Consider the following 20739-nt stretch of genomic DNA (forward strand, 5'->3'; position numbering starts at 1 on the left):
TGCTTCTATATATGCTTCTAACAGGCAGCTAGGACAAGGACAGCAGTACTACAACTACGACTACTCTCATCAGAGTTCAGAGACATGAGGACATTGTTTGTTCCAATGAAGTGCTAGCTGATCACATGGTCCCTGCGGGATAAGGGGAGCACCAGGAGTTGAGGGTGAGCTCCAGGGATGCCCCCGCTGCTGGTGGTGCTTCTTGGCTGTTGCCGTAAAAGCTGTGCTGCTCTTGCAGCTGCTGCAGCATATGGTGTTGCTGGATTGTAACGGTAGTAGTAGTAGTGGCAGTTGTGGCAGCAGTAGCAGCGGCCGCACCCCAGCACGGGAGGTTGGGCAGGTAGTAGCTGCTGCCGCCGCGGATGGCTTCGTCTGGGTCGGCGAGCCGCGGGCGCGGGCGGCTGGCGTCGCCCGTGGGGAAGAGCGGGAGCGTCTCGGGCGCCCGCGCCGTCGTCGCTGCCGCACTCTGATCTGACGACGAGAAGTATGCCCACGGCGCCGGCGACGCGGTGCCGGTGCTGCGTTGGTGACTACCCGTGCTCCTCACGCCCATGTAGTCCTGTGCGCACCCAACAATGTAGCGACACATGTAGGAACGTGCCGACGAGTGTAACTGTGAACAAGCAAAAGTACCTGGAGGAAGCACGTCTCGGTGGCCATGGCAGTGTTGTTCCAATCGGCACTTGTGTCCACCTGCATAGCCGCGGCGCTGCCATTGCCGTTGTACAGGCCGGCAGGGGAGGGAGACGACATGCCTGATATATGCCATGCACGCGAGTATGTCACGATAACCATTTGCAATCAAGTTTGGAATAGCTGCTAATTAAACCATGAAGACCAAAGCGATCCATACCTGAAGGCGACAGCGAGAGGGCGCCGAGGTGGTTGACGTCGGCAACGGCGGCGGCGGAGGTGTTGACGTCGAGGTTGGTGAGCCGCCTCTTCTGGCGCTCCCGCGCCTTGTGGTTCTGGAACCAGTAGAAGACGTTCTTGCCCTCGATCTTGCCGTGCTGGCGCAGCATGGCGGTGATGCGCTGGATCTGCTCCGAGTTGGGCGACCGGATGCCGCAGCCATAGTAGAGCTCCTTCAATATCTTGATCTGCTCCGGCGTCGGCGTCCACCGCGACCCGGACGGCCGGCACACGGCCCCGCTGCCGCCACTTCCTCCTCCTCCCATACCGCCACCACTCCTGCCGCCCACATTGGCCGCCGTGCCTTCTCCTCCTCCACTGATCTGCCTCTGTTGCTGCATTGTTCCTGCCTGCGGTGTGGCTGTGATCTATGGCAAGAAGGAGGAGGAAGGGTTTGGCTTTGGCTTTGGCTTTGGCTTGGGGTTGGAGGAGAGGCATGAGGAGCAGAGGAGGGTATATAAGGAGAAGGGGGCATGCAGCTAGGGGCTAGGAGCTAGGAGCATGCGGTAGGAGTGTAGGTGGTAGGGTGATATAGGTTGGGGCTGAGAGGATCATGGGATATCTTTTGGAGAGGGACAAGTGAAGTTGACACACGAGGGAGCTTGGGCTTATAGAAGTACAGAGAGAGAGCTCAGGGAGAGAGAGAGAGCTCAGCTGGGCAGGAGCAGGACGAGCATGGGTATGCAGAGGGTGTAGAAGGCCAGGGTCCCCTTAATGGCAACTGCTTCCTCCTCATCCTAGCTTGGGTAGCCAGGCCACTCTTCCAGCCAATGCAAAGGCTTAAGGCTACCCATGCAAGTGTGCAACTATACCATACCACTGGTGCTGCATACTGCATGGATCGAGCTGGGTTTGGGGCAAACCATGAGTGTGTGATCGATGTGAGAGTTGATGTGGGTCTTGAATCTTGTCTGCTTCGTCTGAACAATAATGTCCAGTTGTTGGTCAGATTGACTGGATTTTTTTTTTTGGGGCCTTCTGCCGTGAAAACCCCAGATACTATACCATTCGGATTTTTTTTTCTATGTGTTTGCAAAGATCCTGAGATTGTTATGTTACAACACAAAATGGACTACTCAGGATTAAAGAATTCTAGGGATGGACGCCAAATAAATCAATTATGTTTGTAACAGGATAATCAACAATCATGCATAATTAACATAATGAATTAAGTGAAAAAACAGCTACAAGGTGGGAAGTGAAAAAGGCACGGGGCAAACCGGCCCACTCTGAATTTCACTATTATCAAACAGTAGGTAATCTTTTCTAGCATTTTAGAAGCGTATCACGGAGAATAAACCCATCATCAAATTTGGTATTATTGGGTAACAACTACCGTGTATAGCGGCAGGAGCCTCCCTTAGCATTTAGCGTTATAACGTGATTTATTGGCTGATAAAGATTAAAATATATCATGAATATTTACCTACGTTACTATAATTTTGTATAATCAGATTTACTAATCAACACATAAAAGCACAGTGATAAACTATGAGATATATAGTAGCAAAGGAAACATTAACAATAAAAGTAGACAAATATGGTTTATTGGTCTTTTAAGCTCAACTTCACCAAAATAACAATTCACCAACTCAAAGTCTCACAAACAAGGTAGATAGCAAGCACTAAATAATTAAGTATATAAGTTGCAATCCATGTCCCACAAATATCAAGCATTTGATTCACTACCTCCTGATTCAGGGGATAAGCTCTTGGCAACTCCATCTCAATATATTCTTCTTCATCCTCAGAACTCGGAAGAAAATGAGGATGAGGACTGTAATTCTTCCTCCTCAATTTAAATAAGTTTCTTTCTTCTCTTTGCTTGGCTGGAACTAGAAGATGCAGTATTACGTGCTGCCATTGCCCTTCTTTTTCTTGTTGGATGTGCAATAGGTGCCACATGTGCAAGTTCAGCCTCTTAATCAGGTTCTTTTTCTTGTGTTCCTCCTTCTTGTTGTTTGTACACTCATTCATTGTTTATATCCTTGATAATTTCCACACTATTGATCTTGACAGGGTCTCTGTTCTTGTCTTTTTTTTTTTCTTTTCAAGCAGCCTTGAATTGAATCTACCCAAACACAACTTAACATATATCGATTTTTGGCGGCAAGGCGATATATCGCTATAATCAGCGATAAATCAACTAAAAAAGTGAATTGTGATATTCTTATATTCTTTCGGTGCCAGTCATTATTTTTGACGCTATAGCGTCGTATTGCCGCTATTTGCAAGCTTGACTACCACCCTTAACAAGAGTTAACAAGATGTGACTAAAATAAGCTAAAGCAAAAAAAAAAAGGATGTTTATGTCCACTTTGGTTGTCAGCTGCAAATTACTAACCCAAAAATTGGGTGAAACTTGGTACTAGGAACGTAGCTCAATGAGTGCCCAACAAGACGTATCAAAATTTCTGCTCAATCCAACTGCATTTGACTAAAAAACAGCTCAATTATTCAAGCTTCAATCCCAGGACGCCCAGCAATATCTAGTAATTAAGAAGTTGATAGGAGTTGTGAATGATCAAAGAAGGAGGATCAATCGCGCGCATGTTTTTAGCCAGATTAACTGCATGCTCATTCTTAAATCCTTGTTCATCTTTTACTCCCTCGGGAACATGAGGATATTCTGTCATGATTGCTTCATGGACAGATGAACTCGTAGGTACGCGCGGCAGCAATAGCATGCATGCGTCCAGCATTCCGCGCTCACTGAACTGACCGCGAGCTACCAGCAACACTTTTTTCAGTACCAAGGCATACGATACATCGACCCGAGAATTTATGCGCAATTGTGGTCGAACTATATGCAACTATATATGCATCTCTGGTTTAATTCCTTGCTCTTTGATCTTCATCCCTATATTATTGTCTGATCAATTTTGGGCGAATTGGTGATCATCCCATGTACATCTTACTTACACTAGCGGAGTTCTTTAGGACCCGTTCGGAACGCCAGAATTTCGTAGGATTCCTATGGAATTACTACCGATTCATACGGAATTCCGGCGTTTCAAATGGAACTAAATCATACAGAGACGTGGAACACAAGACCTCCTATATCCATATGAGCTTGAACGAATTTCCAACGAAATTTCAGACTCTCCAGTACGGCACAGAATAAACCTTTTCCTGCCTAGTCAAGTAGCCAGCATATGAGCCGCCCCTGCACAGTGGTATCATTCATATCACACAGTACTCCCACAGTACTACGCCAGAACCTAGCGATCAGCTAGGTTAGGTTGCCTAGCATTTAACTCAAACTTGATCTTTGAGCAGATCACGAGAACACCACATCACTATGCATGAAGAACAACGACAGAATGGGAAACATCTTGTCAGTCAAGAGAAGCATGCATGTAGCTAGACTCAAATCAGAACAGGAGATCTCACTCTAATGGCCTTTTTCATACAGAATTATTGTGTCTGTAACAAGCATATATCTAGGGTACACCCGTACATGTATGCGTAGTGTGGGGAGCGTATCTGCTGAAAACAGGCTAAATATTGGAAATTCTGCAAGCTTGTCAAAAATCACTGGTACAAGTTTAAAAAAAAATCACTTTGCAAAGTTTTCAATATTTAACATGTTTTCAGCAGATAAGGTGTGGCTAACTACTCAATTTGCATGACAGACAAATGCATTACAGGTGACTGTACTTCACACAGGACAGAGAACACATGCAGTGCAGGCGGGGCCCCTTGTGATATCTTCTCAGCGATGCAATTTTGGTCTCCCGGCCAGCTCTCCCTCTAGCTAGGAACTGAAAAGAGGAGCATGATGGCCTTGTAGAAACTTGTCTCTCTCGCTTTACCCTTTCTCCCCTGCCCCTATCTGCCCCTAAAGAACTTAGGTCCTTCCAATTAAGTGCCTGTTCCTTAGGTCTGCTCATTAGCTGCTCTCTTGTAGTCCATGAGAGAGAGAGAGAGAATGCATTGACTGTTTGTGCAATATGCAGCAAGGTAGCATGTGTAAACTTCAGTTAGGCCATCAAGTGTTTCTTGTTTTGTATGATAGGGAGATGAGTGCAGAACATCCCTGTGGCCACACATAGAATGCTGGACTGAAGGCACAGGCAAAGGGTCACCACTGCTGCAACACCCAACACTGGACAGAAAGGGACTGGAGTGGAGAGCAGTTGCTATCAGCTGCCCAGCTGGGTTGTACAAGTCTAGCTGCAGGTTAACAGAAGTTGAAAGGTACCTCCACTACTACTAGAGGAGTGACACAAAAGAAAGAGGATCAAAAGCTGAGGACTGAGGAGAGCAGCCAGCACAAGCAACGCAAACGAGTTGGAGAGCCATAATTAAGAGAAGTTTCTAATTCTGGGATGCTGGGGTTTAGAGCTGCAGGTCTTTGTCAGGAAAACTAATGATGCCCTTCAGCAACCCCAAGTCCCCAACTTGAAAGAACATATCATAAAGGGCCCCGCCCCAAGTCCCCAACTTGAAAGAACTCTTGCTCGATAGCTCCGAATTGAATGAATCGATTTTATGGCTACTGTAGAAGGCATTATATATTCTCTCCTAACAGTGAGTATGAACTCTACCTACCAAGACATGAATGGTGTAATGGCCTTTTTTTTCCCAAAGGAAGAAATTATATTAAAATTTTGGGCACAATACATCTCATTTCACAAAGAGAACCCTGAATAACAAGAAAGATAGAAAGGTATCACATCCAGGTCCTTCCACAGTCTTCTTCTCCGGTGACCCTTGTCGGTGTCGACGTTAGCCCAGACGAATATAGCCTTGCCGACCAATGAAGCCAGAGAACCATCCTTGTGCGGAAACCGTCGAGCAACCCCAAATATTGGGCACGTAGCAGACATGAATGGTGTAATGGCCCAATTTTTCGTCTTCAATGAAAAAGGATTGTACAAAAGTTATAATAAAAGACCAAATTTCAACCTTCAACTATAACTTTAGTCCGTATTTCACCGGGTAACTCCAAAACAATCTAAAACACACCCGTAAACAATCAAAACCGTTTAAAAACACAGCCATCAACTTGTTTTAGATGGGCTTGCCTTAAGGTGCCATCTAGCTAGGTGTCCAAATATTATCAATACGGTGTTATATACACTACTACAAAAAAATCCTATCACTGTTGAGGACTATCACTACCTATTACTCGACTATCACTACCGGCCTAAGGAACCTGTAGTGAAGAAGGTTATCACTGACAGCTCAAGAAACCAACAATGATGCTCTAGGTATCACTGCTGGCTAGTGATTTCGATCGGTAGTGATATATGTGGAATCACTGCCGGCTGAATCCTTGAGGCGGCAGTGTTTTGCCTCTCCTCTCTTTCTTTCCAACCTCTTTGTCCTCTCATCTCTCCGTCTCTCTCTCCCTCTCAATACATGCATATAATGAGACACATATTTAATGTAAATCAATAATAAAGGCACTTTCATTAATACATAGTAATTGATGTCCTTCATTAATATATAGTAATTAATGTTCTTCATTAATATGATGTCATTTGGTGATATATATGTCGTCTAACTCACTGGTAGACTTCTTCCTTATTGCATAGTCTCTACTAGAAGGTATGATGTCATCTCAAGGTCTCTCATGTGTCGACAACACAATCGATTCATGAAACTTGCCGTTTGGGTTAATAACATGTTCGATGAAGAATCCAACGATCTATTCTTGAATAGCATATATTTTCGCAGGGAATATCGCACTTATGTGTTGTTTGAAGTGCCGCATTTGAAGAATACAAAGAAATAATCCTTGAACACATATAGAAATTAAAAAAAAACATCGGTATGTAATTTCATACCTCAACATCATTAAACCTGACCACGTCTCTATCTTCGCTGAATACATGCAAGAAAGTAAGAACATAGAAATTGTAGAGATTGTTGCTGGTTGCTGCCACATAAATTTCAAGAGGAAAGGATTCGTCAGTGGAATGAATTGAACCTTTTTATTTAGTAAAAATGTAAGACATGAATATTCCCTGCCAACCGAAATTCAGTTTTTACATCGTACTGCTTCTTGTATGGAAAGTAAACAATACTCTTTTGCAGTATCTTGTGTATGCCGTGCATGTGAATATGAATATTAGTTAAACTTATATGCAATCGACATGAAGATTAAATGATCGAGTTTACCTGTTTAGCATGTCGATGAGATTTTAGAAAGTTGTCTTATCTCTCTTTTAGGAGTCTAAGATAATAATCTTACTCAAGTTTGGGTAAATGATAAGGATGATCTAATAAAAACTGCAGAAATAAGACCTATCAAAATAGGTCTCTCGGGTCGGCACGGCATGGCCCCGACTAGGCACAGCCTAGCTATAGCACGGCCTAACATGTGCGGTTAATTTAACAGGTCATGCTGTGCCAGCCCACCTGTTGCGCCCTCAGCCCATGGCACGGCCCGTCAGCCACCGTGTCGTGCCTAGTCGGGCATGTTCTACCTTTCTATAGATAAATAGCTACAAAATTTAAAAAATCAAAATATATAAAATATATAGACAAAAAGAGCTTTATTGTTAGTTGCCTCGTTAAAAACCTTTCTACTTGAAAGGAAAAAGAGTACAACATATGCTCCAAAAATTACATGATTTCATTAGGAACTTCATGTTTTTTCTTGCAACATGTAATATTCTTCCTCAAGTGTCCCATTACACTTGTAGACCTGACACATAATTCATGGCTGCATATATTACACGATCGTGATAAAGAGTCTGAACCAAATATTTTTCCTCACCTTGTCGTCTTCTTATTTGTTATGGGCACTAGTGGAGGTCATTACAGGCGAACTCTAGCATACTTTGTTTCATATTTACCATAAATATCGAATAACTTAGAACAAATATTAGTATAGTAAGTAGAATAATCGTGGCCAAGAGCATCACTAGAATTGTGAGAACTCAAAGACATACAACAAAGGAATTTCTTTCCAATATTTTAAAATTTCAGATTTCCAATCTGTTAAAAAGATTAATATTTTTATAGTTGGTCAAATGAATAGAAATTTTAACAAAATTATGTATAACCAAACAAGATGTTGGATAATAAACTCTTGATAAACTCACAATTGAATCATAAAAAATTCAAAAAACTCTAGTATCCTTTCGTCAATATACCAATGCGCTTCCGCAAGTAAAGTTTGACCCCATACTGAAGATAGTGTGTATGAATAAACACACTAAATGTGCTCTTATATGGTACAATATTTTTTAGTATTAAGAAAGTAGATCTCCATCTTACCGGCATGTCCACAACAAACTTATGTGGACACACCCATTGCAACACAGTACTACTTATATGCTGTAATTCGTTGGTTAGAGGAGTTCACAAAAAATATTATAGTACGAAAACCGTCAAGATAATGCGACAACCTCTTCAAACTAGATTTTACTATAAGATTGATAATATAACAAGCACAATGTTGATGTAACAAGAAAAATTCACCATATGTACTAAACTAGGGAGTAAGAATATCAATTGCTCTAGAATTTGCATGTCATTATCTAAAGTGATAAAAAATATTTTATTTGTGAGACCAAATTATTCAACTACTTGAGATATTTTTTCAGCAATATTTGAACCAGTATGCGCATTGTCAATCAACCGGAAACCAATATTCTCTTTTCTAGTTCCCAATCATTATTAACGAAATGAGGAACCACACTAAGATAATCCTATCTAACCCTACCTACCCATATGTCCGATGTTAAAGTAACTGAATATATATATATATATATATATATATATATATATATATATATATATATATATATAATTTCTTTAAGCTTACTACGACATGCATTGTAGTACTTTACCATATCTCTACTAGTTTCCTATCTAGAAACATGTATGAATCTAGGATTATGAGCTTGTTTAATGTAATTTTTTAATGCAACACACTCACTGATGTTGAGTGGTAGATCCGCTCTTGCAATAAAGCAGCATAGCTCTTTTCGAGCATTGACGGAGTCATACTCCCAATGACAAACAAAGTTGTTAGGATTATACTGCAGCATTGTCTACTTCATGGCTGCTCCACTCTTTCACTTACAAGTTCTGGAGTGTCTTATCAAGTGTCCGGTTCCACCTGAGGACTTTGCAGATAATTCATAATTGCAAATATAACACCTAGCATACCTGACACTGACTCCATCTTCCTCTCTGTAGATTCTTTCAAAGTCTTGCCAAACTTCAGAAGTAGGGGCTCTTGATCTTTTAGAGGCGATGCTTGCTGACGTGTGTGCACTTGTAGAGGCTGACGATGAAGGTGCTGCTGCAAGTGAACCAATTGGCGGTTCACAGTAGAGTCCTTCTTCACCTAAAGCACTTCTATCAAAGGGGTCGTGGTCCCTCGAGAGTCATTGAAGAAAAATCATGATCTATAGACGTATCATCATGATCATGATTACTTGCGTCCATGATTAATGTCGAATGGCACTAAAAAAATTCAAATATTTGGAGTTAGAAATAATCAAATAACTAACAAAGAATGGAAGAAATAAGAAAGAACAACAATGCAAAAAATCACCAAGATTTCTTCAAGACAACAAGATGAAATTTCTCAGATTATTGGCAACAATTCAAACTAATTTTGCCAAATTGTCACAAATTCTCAGGAATGTTGAAACAAGAATGAGAGGAGGAAACATGAGAGCAAATATTGTTGCTGGTGTAGAATGAAAGTGCATGATGGTTCTCTATTTATAGGTGAAAATGGTGATTTTTACAAATTTTTGTATTTTTTTTGAGCCTAAAAGTCACAAAATGGCTACAAATTTCAAAATAAATGGGTTAACGGACCAGGTGATACCCATTCAACCCATTAACCCCGTCCCTGTCACCACGTGCCCGCCCGGGCCACCTGTGCCCACCGTGCCCTCACGGGTTGGCCCCACGCGTAACAGCTCCTGGTCGGGCCAGGCGTGCCTGGTCGGCCGGGCCTCCATGTGCCTGAGCTGGGCCGCTACCGTTTCATGTCTGGATGGGCCTGCTAGGCCGGGCCAGGTAGGGCCCATGCTAGCACGGTCCAGCTAGGCTCTAAATATGTCTGTGCCTAGGCTGTGCCTACAGTGTCGGGCCTCAGGCTGGCCCAGTAGGCACAGCCCATTTAGACAACTTTAGCATAAGTATGTCATACCATAGTAAATTAGTATTAGAATCGAGTTGACCATAAACGTAGATCCACCTAGTGCGCAAACACGTACTCAAAATTGTAGGGTAAGTGTACTGAAAGGATCGAATGGCCCAAGAGGGGAGGTGAATTGGGCACTAATTAAAACTTCTACTGCTTAAACAAATAAAACCTTAGCCTAGACAAAGAGAATGCGATTAAGTGATTTAAACTAGGACAAGGCAACTAAATAAGCAAAATAAACAAGAGAGAGAATTTTAAAGAATGACTCGCAATAGCAAAGATACTCAAAGTAAAATGCGGGAAAGTAAATAGTTGGAGAAGAGAACACCGATTTTTTTCCGAGGTTTCGAGAAGTTGGCACTTCCCCCTAGTCCTCGTTGGAGCATCCACCAAGGATGTAGCTCCCCTTGAGTCACCAAGACTCAAGTGCTCCCTCTTGATTGCCTCTTCTCCATCTCCGGATTGGCGGGCATCAAACCAAGTACATGATCTCTTGCCGGGGCTCCCACAAGTCCTCCAAGAGCTCACCGAGAAATCCTCCGATCACCAAGACCGTCTAGGTGTTTCCAACCACCAAGAGTAACAAGCCTCAAGCTTCACTTGACAAAGACCAAGCCTAGACAACAGCTAGATGCACACTTGTTACTCTTTAAGCACTCAAAAAAGTCCTTAATCTTCAACTAAGAACTTAGAATTGACACAAATGCTTTCTCTCTTGCTTCTAAATGACACACCAAGTATATGAGCTGCTACAGGGTCGCAAGAAATTCTGAGAGGTCCAAATGGGTGGGTATTTATAGGCTACGGATCGAAAATTACCCATTGTCTAACAACCCAGAACTTTTTCTTAACGCCGGAAGGTCCGGTGTGAATAACACGCTTCACATCGGAATATACGGTGCTAATACTTCTGACAAAATAGCCGTTAACTGTTCCATTAGCCGTTAAAGCTCCGGTGATTAATCCTGACTTACGGCGGATCATCCGGCGCATTGAAGTGGGCCAGATGATAGTTTGCAACCTCTCTGTGTAAATTCATCCGGTGATCATGTTTTGCTACGCCGGACTATCCGGTGTGTAGACTTAATTCTGGACTTCACTGCTTTCTATTTCTCCGGTGATTTCACCTTTCAAACACCGGACTATCCGGCGTGGTCTTCAATAATTTTTCAAGTCAGAACTCTTAGGAATTTGCTCCGGTGAACTCACTCTGATATAGAGGATCATCCGGTGAATTGAAGTTTCGCTGAATTTATCTATTTCAAAACCATTTTGAGTTCTACCTTCTAGATTCGGAGCCAAAAGCTTTTTGAGGTTAACCTAGCAATAGAAAGTCACAAGTGTGCATCGACTATGTCTAGACTCACCTAGGTCAAGCTACAACTCTTATCCCCTCTTTATAGTACGATCAAAAGACTAAATAGAAATGGAACCTATACTACTCTAAGTGTCCTTCATCTCCTTGTGACACTTAGATCTAGAAGATCATTATCCATCAAGTTCCGGTCATTTGATCGTCCATATAAGCTTTTTAACAGGCAAGAGTATCAAGGCATCATTGTCAAATAAATTTTCTTTATCCTTTACACTGCTCAAAAGCTCAAATGTTAGTCACAATGATATGGTTGTCATTAATCACCGAAACTCTTACCTCTTTCTTAGGGGCCTAGATGCTACAGTGTACGAATTATATAACATGAATTATATACATAAGTCACTTACAGAGTTCATGCTCTGACTATAGACATGTTGAGGGTATCTTCCTGGTATAATTCATACAAGCACTTGAACTTCACCCAGAAGTAGTCATCCCCGTTGAGAAAATATGCATCTTTGTATCTTATGGGGAATGCATGTATACCATGCCCGAATTGCTCTAAGTACCACAAATGTAATCGAAATATTTGAGTTGTAAGGTTATTTTTTATATCTAGTTTGATCATAGGTTTGCCTAACTCAAACGGCCATCTAACATCCAACTTTAGAATTTCTGCTCCTTCAACAAGATGTGCTAGAGGCTCTACCGATGATCCAGAAATAGCCAGAAAGCCCCCAATACTTGGAGAATCCTCAATGATTAGGCCTGATTTGCTCTTGGCCTGCTTCTTGCTGATGTGTTAGTAGTCAGTCGGTGGCTTCCTTAAAGCTATCTCTATTTGTTTAACTCTGGCTATATTCATGATAAAATTCAAGCTATCTTCGGGCACAATAGGCTTCGGTGGAGGTGCTGGAGGATGAAAATGTGCCATTACACCAGCATCCATAATCTTTTTAGTTTGCTTAGGATTAAGTGAGTAGACATCATTGGGTTCCGCTAACTTCTTAGATAGCATCAACTTCTTAGATGATGTCGCATTCTTAGATGTTGTGGAACCTGATCGTGTTTTCTGAGATGATGGCTGGCTTCTTGAGAGGTGGACTTCTTCGAGGTGATAGCTGAGGAGGTGGACTTTTTCTAGGAGATAGCTGAGGAGAGGGAGATCTATAAGACGATGACGACCTGGGGTATCGTGGAGAGTAGAGGTTCTCAGGAGCTATTCCTGGTGAAAACACTATGTAGGCTTTCTCCCATGTGATGAATGTGTGCTAGTTCTCTCCTATAGTGTTCACCCCCTCCTCTGTGGGGTAGTCCACCTCGACATGATGGTAATGGTCAACTGCCTCATCTACTTGGATCACGGCGTAGCCCTCCAATATTGGACGTCTGTGCAAAAGTTCATGGGCGTCGTAGGGTTAAGCTACGCTGAAAGTCACCTTGATGGTAATATTCTTAACACCAATGTGTAGTTCACACGGTGTCTGTTCTATGATGTGGTCCATGGGATAAATGATGGAGTCCTGGATTCCCGGAGATGAAGAAGCGACTTGGGTTGACACTCTCAACGGATCCTCCATGCGCTGGGCATACCATAGTTCTTCCATGCGTCTTTATCGTGGCGGAACTCTCGGAACTCCCGTGGACGCACAGCCTCTAACTACCACCTTGGCTAGAGCGCACAATATTAGAAGACGCTACCAGCTATTTCTGTCTGCTCCCAATGGCTCCCCGTTCACACCTGATGGTTTCCTGTACTGCTTATCTTATTTTTACATCTATCTATTCCCTCTCACATTGTAGCGCAAGTTCAAGCATGTTCATCATCATAGCTCCTTCTGCATCTAGGTCTGCTTTGGATCTCTTAAGACTCTTGTAACTATCAACGGCGTCTGGAAATCCATATTTCTAACCCATCACACCAACACCTCGATGACATTATATTTGGTTCTGCTAATAAAATATTTTGTGAAGAGTTTAGTAAAATTATGACAAAGAGGTTTGAGACGTCAATTATTAAGGAGTTGAAGTTCTTTCTAGGATTCCAAATCAAGTAACTCAAGGAAGAGACATTAATATATCAAACCAAGTAATCAAAGATATACTCAAGAAGTTTGACATGGAGAATGATAAGCCCATCAAGATCCCAATGCAAGCTAATGGACATCTTAACCTAAATAAAGAAGGCAAGGTCGTGGATCAAAAGGTATATCACTCCATGATTGGTTCTTTAATTTACCTATGTGCATCAAGGCCCGATATTGTGCTTAGTGTGTGTATGTATACAAGATTTCAAGTCACTCTAAAAGAGTATCATTTAGTGACAGTTAAGAGAATTCTTATATATTTGTTCTATGCCCTTACCTTGGCTTATAGTATCCTAAAGGTTCAACATTTGTACTTATCGGCAATTTGGATTTCGAATATGCCAGTTGCAATGTAGATAGGAAGAGTACATCTGGGACTTGTCAATTCTTGAGTAGGTCATTGGTGTCTTGATCATCAAAGAAGCAAAATTTTGTAGCCCTATCCATCGTCGAAGCCGAGTATGTTGCCACATGCGCTTATTGTGCTCAACTATTTTGGATGAGGCAAACCTTGAGAGACTATGACTACAATATGACCATAGTCCCACTTTTGTGTGACAACGAGAATGCCATAAAAATAGCCAACAATCTTGTGCAACACTCAAGAACTAAACATGTAGACATTCAACAAAAATTCTTGAGAGATCACTCAACCAAATCGGATATCTATATTCTCCATGTGAGAACCGAAAAATAACTAGCCGATATCCTCACCAAGCTATTAGATGAGCAAAGGTTTTGCGAGTTGAGAAGTGAGCTAAATATCGTAGATTCTCGCAACGTGGCTTGATATGTTTACTACAGATATTACATTATCAAGCTCTATTTCAGATTTTCCTTGCGAAACACAACCAATTTGTTTATTCATATTATTTTCTGTACCTAATGTTTCATAATCATTAAGCATAGAATCACCAAAAGATTTATCTATCGAACCTATAAAACCAGATTAGGGAACATATAATGTAGTTGCAAATCATACCTCTTTAAGCAGGGTTTCAATTGGTAGAAACTCTTTTATCTCAATGTCGCCTTGATTTGTTTTCCAATAGCATGAAAGCAGCTCCTTCCGATGTTATTGCAATTCCACTTCAATCGCGCTATGATCTTCTTTAGATAATTCATTAAGCGTAGACTTGTTGTCATTATTAATGTCAGTTATAAGCATGGGCATGACCGAAACACCTTTATCTCGGTCCTAATCATCAATTGTTTTAGCATGAAACTCAAATAGTAACACTATAGGCTTAGTTGAATCCGACCATTTAACAAAGGTCGGCTTTTGTTCTTTCCTTTCAATCATAGTCGGCTCCTCTTCTTCAAAAACCGGCTTTAATTTCTTACTTCTAAGATAAGCATTGAGACTCTTTCTCACGTCTTTGTGTATTTCAATCGCAATGACCTCAGAACTAGCTCTCAACTTTTCTATATCACATTGCCCCTCAATACTTTTAGGCTCTACATGATGCTCGGTTATAGGCTGATTAGGTGTCACATCAATTTGTTATTGCAGCCTAAAAGAATTGGGTTGTGGCACATTAAGAGCATATTGTGGCATTTGGTTCGACTTCGTATATGGTATATGCCGCAAAGAACATTACTATCTGGCCATAAACCATGCATAATGCCTAAACCTTGAGATGGTATGGGAGGCACACTATATGCTACAGTGTTGTATAGAGATACATGTATACTTGCTGAATTTCCATCTATGGTGCAACCTCTATTCTAGTAGCATAAGGTGTAGCATATGATAGCTTAACATAATTGGCCAAATAAGCAACATTACTACGACGTACATCTCATTCATCGGCATTGCTTATTGTGTAACAATAGGCGAAAAACCATTGCCAATAAATTAAAAGGTGCACTTTCTTGTTGTACACTGTTAAAATTATTAATATAAGATGGCTCATAATAATTGGCTGAAATTATGATATTAATCTGGCTATAATGATTGTTCATCGACATACTAGTTTGTGATACACTATGTGACCCAAATATTACCGATGAATCAAAAAACACAGGCTCATATTGTATGTTGCTAATAGCATTGAAATTTAAAGCATGCATATTATTTTGTATTGGTTGTTGAATATTATCAATACGTTGTAATTCTAAACTTCTAGTCGATGCATCAAATTCATCAAATATGGGCATAATAACATCAACATGCATATTTATTGCTATCACCGGACTAATATTTGCAGAGAGCAATCTTTCTGTAAGAAATTCATTTAGCCTCACCGGATAATCTGGCACTACCCTAGATAACACACCGGATTAATTCTTCCAAAGAGTAAACTCTCTACATAAAATCGTCTTTACATTCACCGGATAATCCGGCACCTCGCGGATGCTTTCACCGGACGATTTCTTCCAGAGAGCAAAACTTTCTGCACAAACCACCTTTGAATGCACCGGATATATTGATGTATACACCGGAATATGCACTAGACTGATTTTTCCAGAGAGCAATATAACGCACCAGATGATCCGGCATTGACACCGGAACCTTCGCCAGACCAATTCTTGTAGAGAGCAATTTTCCAGCACAAACTTAAGTTGCGTTGACCGGATAGTCCGGCGTCCACCTCATGTATCACCAGACTATTTTTCAGAGAGCAAGTTTTTTTTGGCAATAATTGACTTAACTCACCGGATAGTCTGACGACTACAAATCCTCCACACCGGGGTATCCAACTTTCACAAAAAAAAACATAGGTCGTACCATTTTTGCTATCAACAAGGAGGCATTTTCTTCTTTCCTTCACCATCGATATCATCACCATCAGGGTTGTACCATGTTGCTCCACAGATGAGACACGCTTTCAAGTCTGCATGCTCTTCGCGATACAACATACAATCGTTTGGGCATACATTTATTTTTTGTACTCCCAGCCCCAATGGGCACGCAACCTGCTTAGCCTGGTACGTATTTTTTGGCAGCAAATTTATATTTGGAAGCAATTTCTTTATGAACAGTAAAAACTCTGTGAAACTTGTATCAGACAACTCATTGCTTGCCTTCAATTATATTAGTGAAAACACGATATGCAACTTTGTGTGCTTCTTCTCGTAGCCCGGGTACAACGGTGTTTTAGAGTCCTCTATCATACACTGAAACTTTTGAAAATTTCTTTTATTGGTGAAATTCCCCTCCCTATCATGCAACATGTACTCCAGATCGTCGTCGTCATCATTGTCAGCCAATATCTGCCCTAGATCATCATCGACTAACGTATTTCTGACATGTAGCATATTGGTGTATTCGTCAGCTGTCATATCAGTGCACAAGTATTCGTCTTATCTGTCAATGCGTTGCCCTTCCTGTATGATCTTAGCTTCACCATGCTTAGTCCAACAGATATAGCTAGGCATATAGCACTTTGGCATCAAGTGGTAATGTATTTGCTGGGTGGTGAAAACTGCTTTTTGCTCTCGCAATCGATGCATGGAGATCACATGTATTAAGACTGTGTATTTTACTTATGCGTCACAACTGCTATCAGGAAATACTCCACACTGTTCTTGTACTCTGCGCTCATACGGCTCGCGTCGTACATCCCTATTCTGTTCATCTGCAATTATATTATTATTGTAAATCCATATTTAAAATATCTAGAAGATTTTGCAATTACAAACAAATAAATTATCTCATCTTCTCTTACCGGCAATTGGCCCGGGTTGGAGGTGTCGCCTTTTGTATGCTTTCATGTCTGCTTCCAATATGTATTTGTTGGTACCATCCCTAGAAGTTTTCATTATTATTCAACCCTTATGTAAGACTAAGAAAGTAAAAATAAAAAATAAATACGCTCTTGCATAAAGTTTCTATATTATAGCTTGTTAATTAAATAAAATATAAAAAACATAATTTGTTCTTGCTACATACCTAATATCGAAATTTTCTAATTCATTAAAAATCAAAATAAATATGCTCATACTTAAAGTTACCATATTGAAGCATGCTGATTAATTAAAATATAAAAATATAATTGGTGCTTGCTACATACCTAAATATCATGCCTATTTTTTCTAATTCATTAAAAATCAAAAATAAATATGTTCATGCCTAAATTTTCTATATTAGAGCTTGATAATTAATTAAAATATAAAAATAATAATTGGAGCTTGCTATATACTTAATTTTATAGCTAATTTTTCTATTCATTAAAAATTAAAAATAAATATGTTCGTACCTATAGCTAATATAAATCAATAATAAAGACACTTTCCACCATAAATCTACTAATTGAAGTTTCCATATCATAAATAAGGTATAATTGTATCTACATTGTTTTAAAACATCATTATCATATGTTCATCTCCATCATTTCAAAATCTAAAGCAATTTAGCAAATAAAATTCAATTAAAAATAGATTGATGATGATGTTATATACCTTGAAACATCTAGAGTAGGAGGATTCCTCTAAAAGCCGGTTCTTTAGTAGTGATATTTGTTATATCACCTCTCTTTTACGCATATTGATGAGAAGAATATGCTTTGCAGACAATGTGGATGCATATGGAAAATTGAAGAGTCTATTGTGAAAGACGTTCAACTTTTCAGTTCAACCTTTGTGCCCTAGCTAGTAAACCCCGCAAGAGTCCTTCTGTAAATGGCATGTCAATAAAACATGATTTTCGGAGTTATTTTAATTTTGAAAAATAATCATTTTTCCAAAAAAAAAAAGGTACTAGAATACTAGTAGCAACACAATATAAACAGTCAATCAGAAGAAGTCAATGGCTGGGATAATTGAAATGCAATTTCGTTTCGTACTACTCCCTCCGTTTCGTAATGTTTGTCCATGACTTCGGGAGTATCTGTTTCAAATTGTTTGTCTATTACGGTAACCAAGGATGCTTTATGGTCTATTTTTCTGTTATATCTTTGAGTGCATGCATGTATTTACTCCAACGCTGATGAGTTACTTGCTCTCATCCTTGTATTGATTAGGGGTAGCATGGTCATCTCACTGTATTTTTTTACTCGATTTCAGTATTTTTTGGTTTGTACGTAATGATGGGCGTGGACAAATATTGCGAAACGGAGATAGTAATATTAAGGGACAACAATCCTTAGCATGAAATACCAAACGCATCGGGTTCCCATGAAATCCAAAAGAATGTGCATCAAAGTAGGGCACATGTATATCAGAGTGAAACAATTAAGAAAGGTAGAATATATGAAATCTACAGGGCACAATCAAACTACATAGCATGATAGAATAAATTTGGTAACTTTTCGATAACATTCCACAGATCTTTTTTCGAAACCAAGAACATTCCGCAAATCACAAGAACTTACCTTCACAAGTTGAGCAAAGGGCCGCAAAATCTCCACATCTCTTTCCGGACTCGTGTGCACGAAGTATCAAGCAAGGGTGGCGACTGAATCGATGAACACCATCGGCAGACAGGCGGATAAAAGCACCTATCAAATCAAGTTATGGTAACCCTATCCCTAGCAGTGCTAGGAGTTTGCGTTTGTTCAGAGTACCAATCATAGCGAGGGAAGAAGCTGGACGGGCGCGTATGCATGCATGCGTACGTGTACCTTCCCGAGGTTACACTGAAAAGTAGTGTAAGCCAATCCCTGAATTACTTACCTAGTTCCATCTCCATTTACTCCATGCAGTATCCACTATCTCTCTCCTCCGCTAGCTCATTCGCCTTGCAGCGTAATCTGAAAAAAGATTCACCAGAAGCTGCACACATCAGTTCCATATTACATGCGCATGCATGTACACCGATCAGCTAGCTACTGGGACTAGTTATATACAATACTAATACACAAACATTGAGGTGCCAATTAGCATGCATGCAGTGGTGCTGAATATGTCGTTTCTTCAAGCTAGCATAGATCAAGAGACAATTTCACATGGGATCGATGCAGCTGGAAAAGAGGCCATGCATGCAGGAATATGCTGCTGAAATCAAGCTGCCGATCGGTCGGTATTGCATGCAGCGTCCAGCGTGTGGTGTTTGAGTCTGGGGAAATCTCGTGGTCGGCAGAGAATTTGGGAGCATGTGATGGATGATTGATCGATCGATGAAGGTAAACCGGACTGGACATGAATTCTTGATCCTGTGGTTGCACCAAAGTTTGCGAAATGAACAGCACCCCCGCCCTGCAGGCTGCAGGTTACGTACTTTTGATAGCTAGACGGCAGACAGCCTACATGGGCTATAGCTGCGTCTCCCTCTCTCTCGTACTGTCTTGTCACCTCGTATGTGTAAGTGTGTTTGCGTTCCTTTTGCCAATCATGGTCATGGGCAAGGTATCGTTTTACTCTCGTTGGAACAGTAGTGCTGCAGCATAACAAAAAAAATCTCTTGCACACACGCACAGCTTTCTTACCGGATTCGTCGGGCTCCAGATTCCAAATCCTTGTCGCGCAGACGTGCACACGTACCTAGTAATGTAGACACGCATGCGAATCAGTAATTCAGTATCTTCAATCGAAAGGCCAAGTCACCTCTTTTTTCTTTTGTATAGACTAAATACAAAGTAGGGTCAGAACAGGAAAAACAGCACTAGATAATGGAAAAATGAAGCAGAGTCAGCCGTAAAGGAGGAAGGGTTTCACAGATCCATTCAACTAGCTAGCACTTTGGACGTACCTCTAACTATCTCACTATCTGTGGATGATCTTGCTTGGGCTGAAGACCGAATGGTCCAGACTGGGTTGGACACTGTTGCAGAGATTTTCTTATTTTCAGTATACATTCCTAACCAAATGTCTTAGCAAGATTCTCGTTTGCATATTAGCATAACGATTTCCTTTTGCATATTTGCAGAGTATGCAGAATGTGGACAGGTGTCTGTTGCTGGTGATACTTACAGCTTTGGAATTACTCTGCTGGAGATGTTCACAGGATCTTCACTGATGGCTGCTTGCGCTTGTTTGCAGAGATGGGCTTGCCGGACAAGGTGACAGAAACCGCGGCCCAATACAGCTACCAAACGACAACAGTACAAGGTTGAACAAGATACTGACTTTCTTAGTTTCTGAGAGCCAGCATCTTGTGCTCAAAGCAAGCCCCGGCAGAACGAATGAGCATGAATTATGCTGCTCCTGAGCTGCACAAAATCATATATGCAGCGATGGTAACATTAAACCCCAGAATCCTTTTTTTTTCTGGATTATTCCGTGTAGAGAACTTCTGTTGTGATATCCATACTGAATGCAATAAAACTTCCTCATGAGAAAATTCGGTATTGTTTCATCAGCTCAAACATAACTACAGTATGAGCTTGCCATGCAGCAGCATGAATCTGCCAAAGCAA

At 40.9% G+C, this 20739-nt stretch overlaps 1 protein-coding gene across 1 annotated transcript; it reads right to left on the bottom strand.

Moving 5' to 3' along the window:
• Positions 1–121: 121 nt before the first annotated feature.
• LOC133889622 (WUSCHEL-related homeobox 1-like) lies at positions 122–1253 on the bottom strand. Its single transcript, XM_062330073.1, has 3 exons — positions 830–1253; positions 634–755; positions 122–559 (listed from the first exon to the last, which is right to left on the bottom strand). Exons 1-3 carry the CDS (start codon positions 1251–1253, stop codon positions 122–124), a joined length of 984 nt encoding a protein of 327 aa, XP_062186057.1.
• Between the last annotated feature and the right edge of the window lie 19486 nt (positions 1254–20739).

Source organism: Phragmites australis, chromosome 13 (assembly GCF_958298935.1).
Source record: "Phragmites australis chromosome 13, lpPhrAust1.1, whole genome shotgun sequence".
Lineage (NCBI taxonomy): Eukaryota > Viridiplantae > Streptophyta > Magnoliopsida > Poales > Poaceae > Phragmites > Phragmites australis.

Excerpts from the sequence above, each read along its gene's own strand:
- LOC133889622 (XM_062330073.1), bottom strand. The coding sequence starts at position 1,253 with ATGCAGCAACAGAGGCAGATCAGTGGAGGAGGAGAAGGCACGGCGGCC. Across the intron at positions 756-829 it reads GGATCGCTTTGGTCTTCATG|GCATGTCGTCTCCCTCCCCT; the intron begins GTTTAATTAGCA and ends GGCATATATCAG. Across the intron at positions 560-633 it reads CCGAGACGTGCTTCCTCCAG|GACTACATGGGCGTGAGGAG; the intron begins GTACTTTTGCTT and ends GGGTGCGCACAG.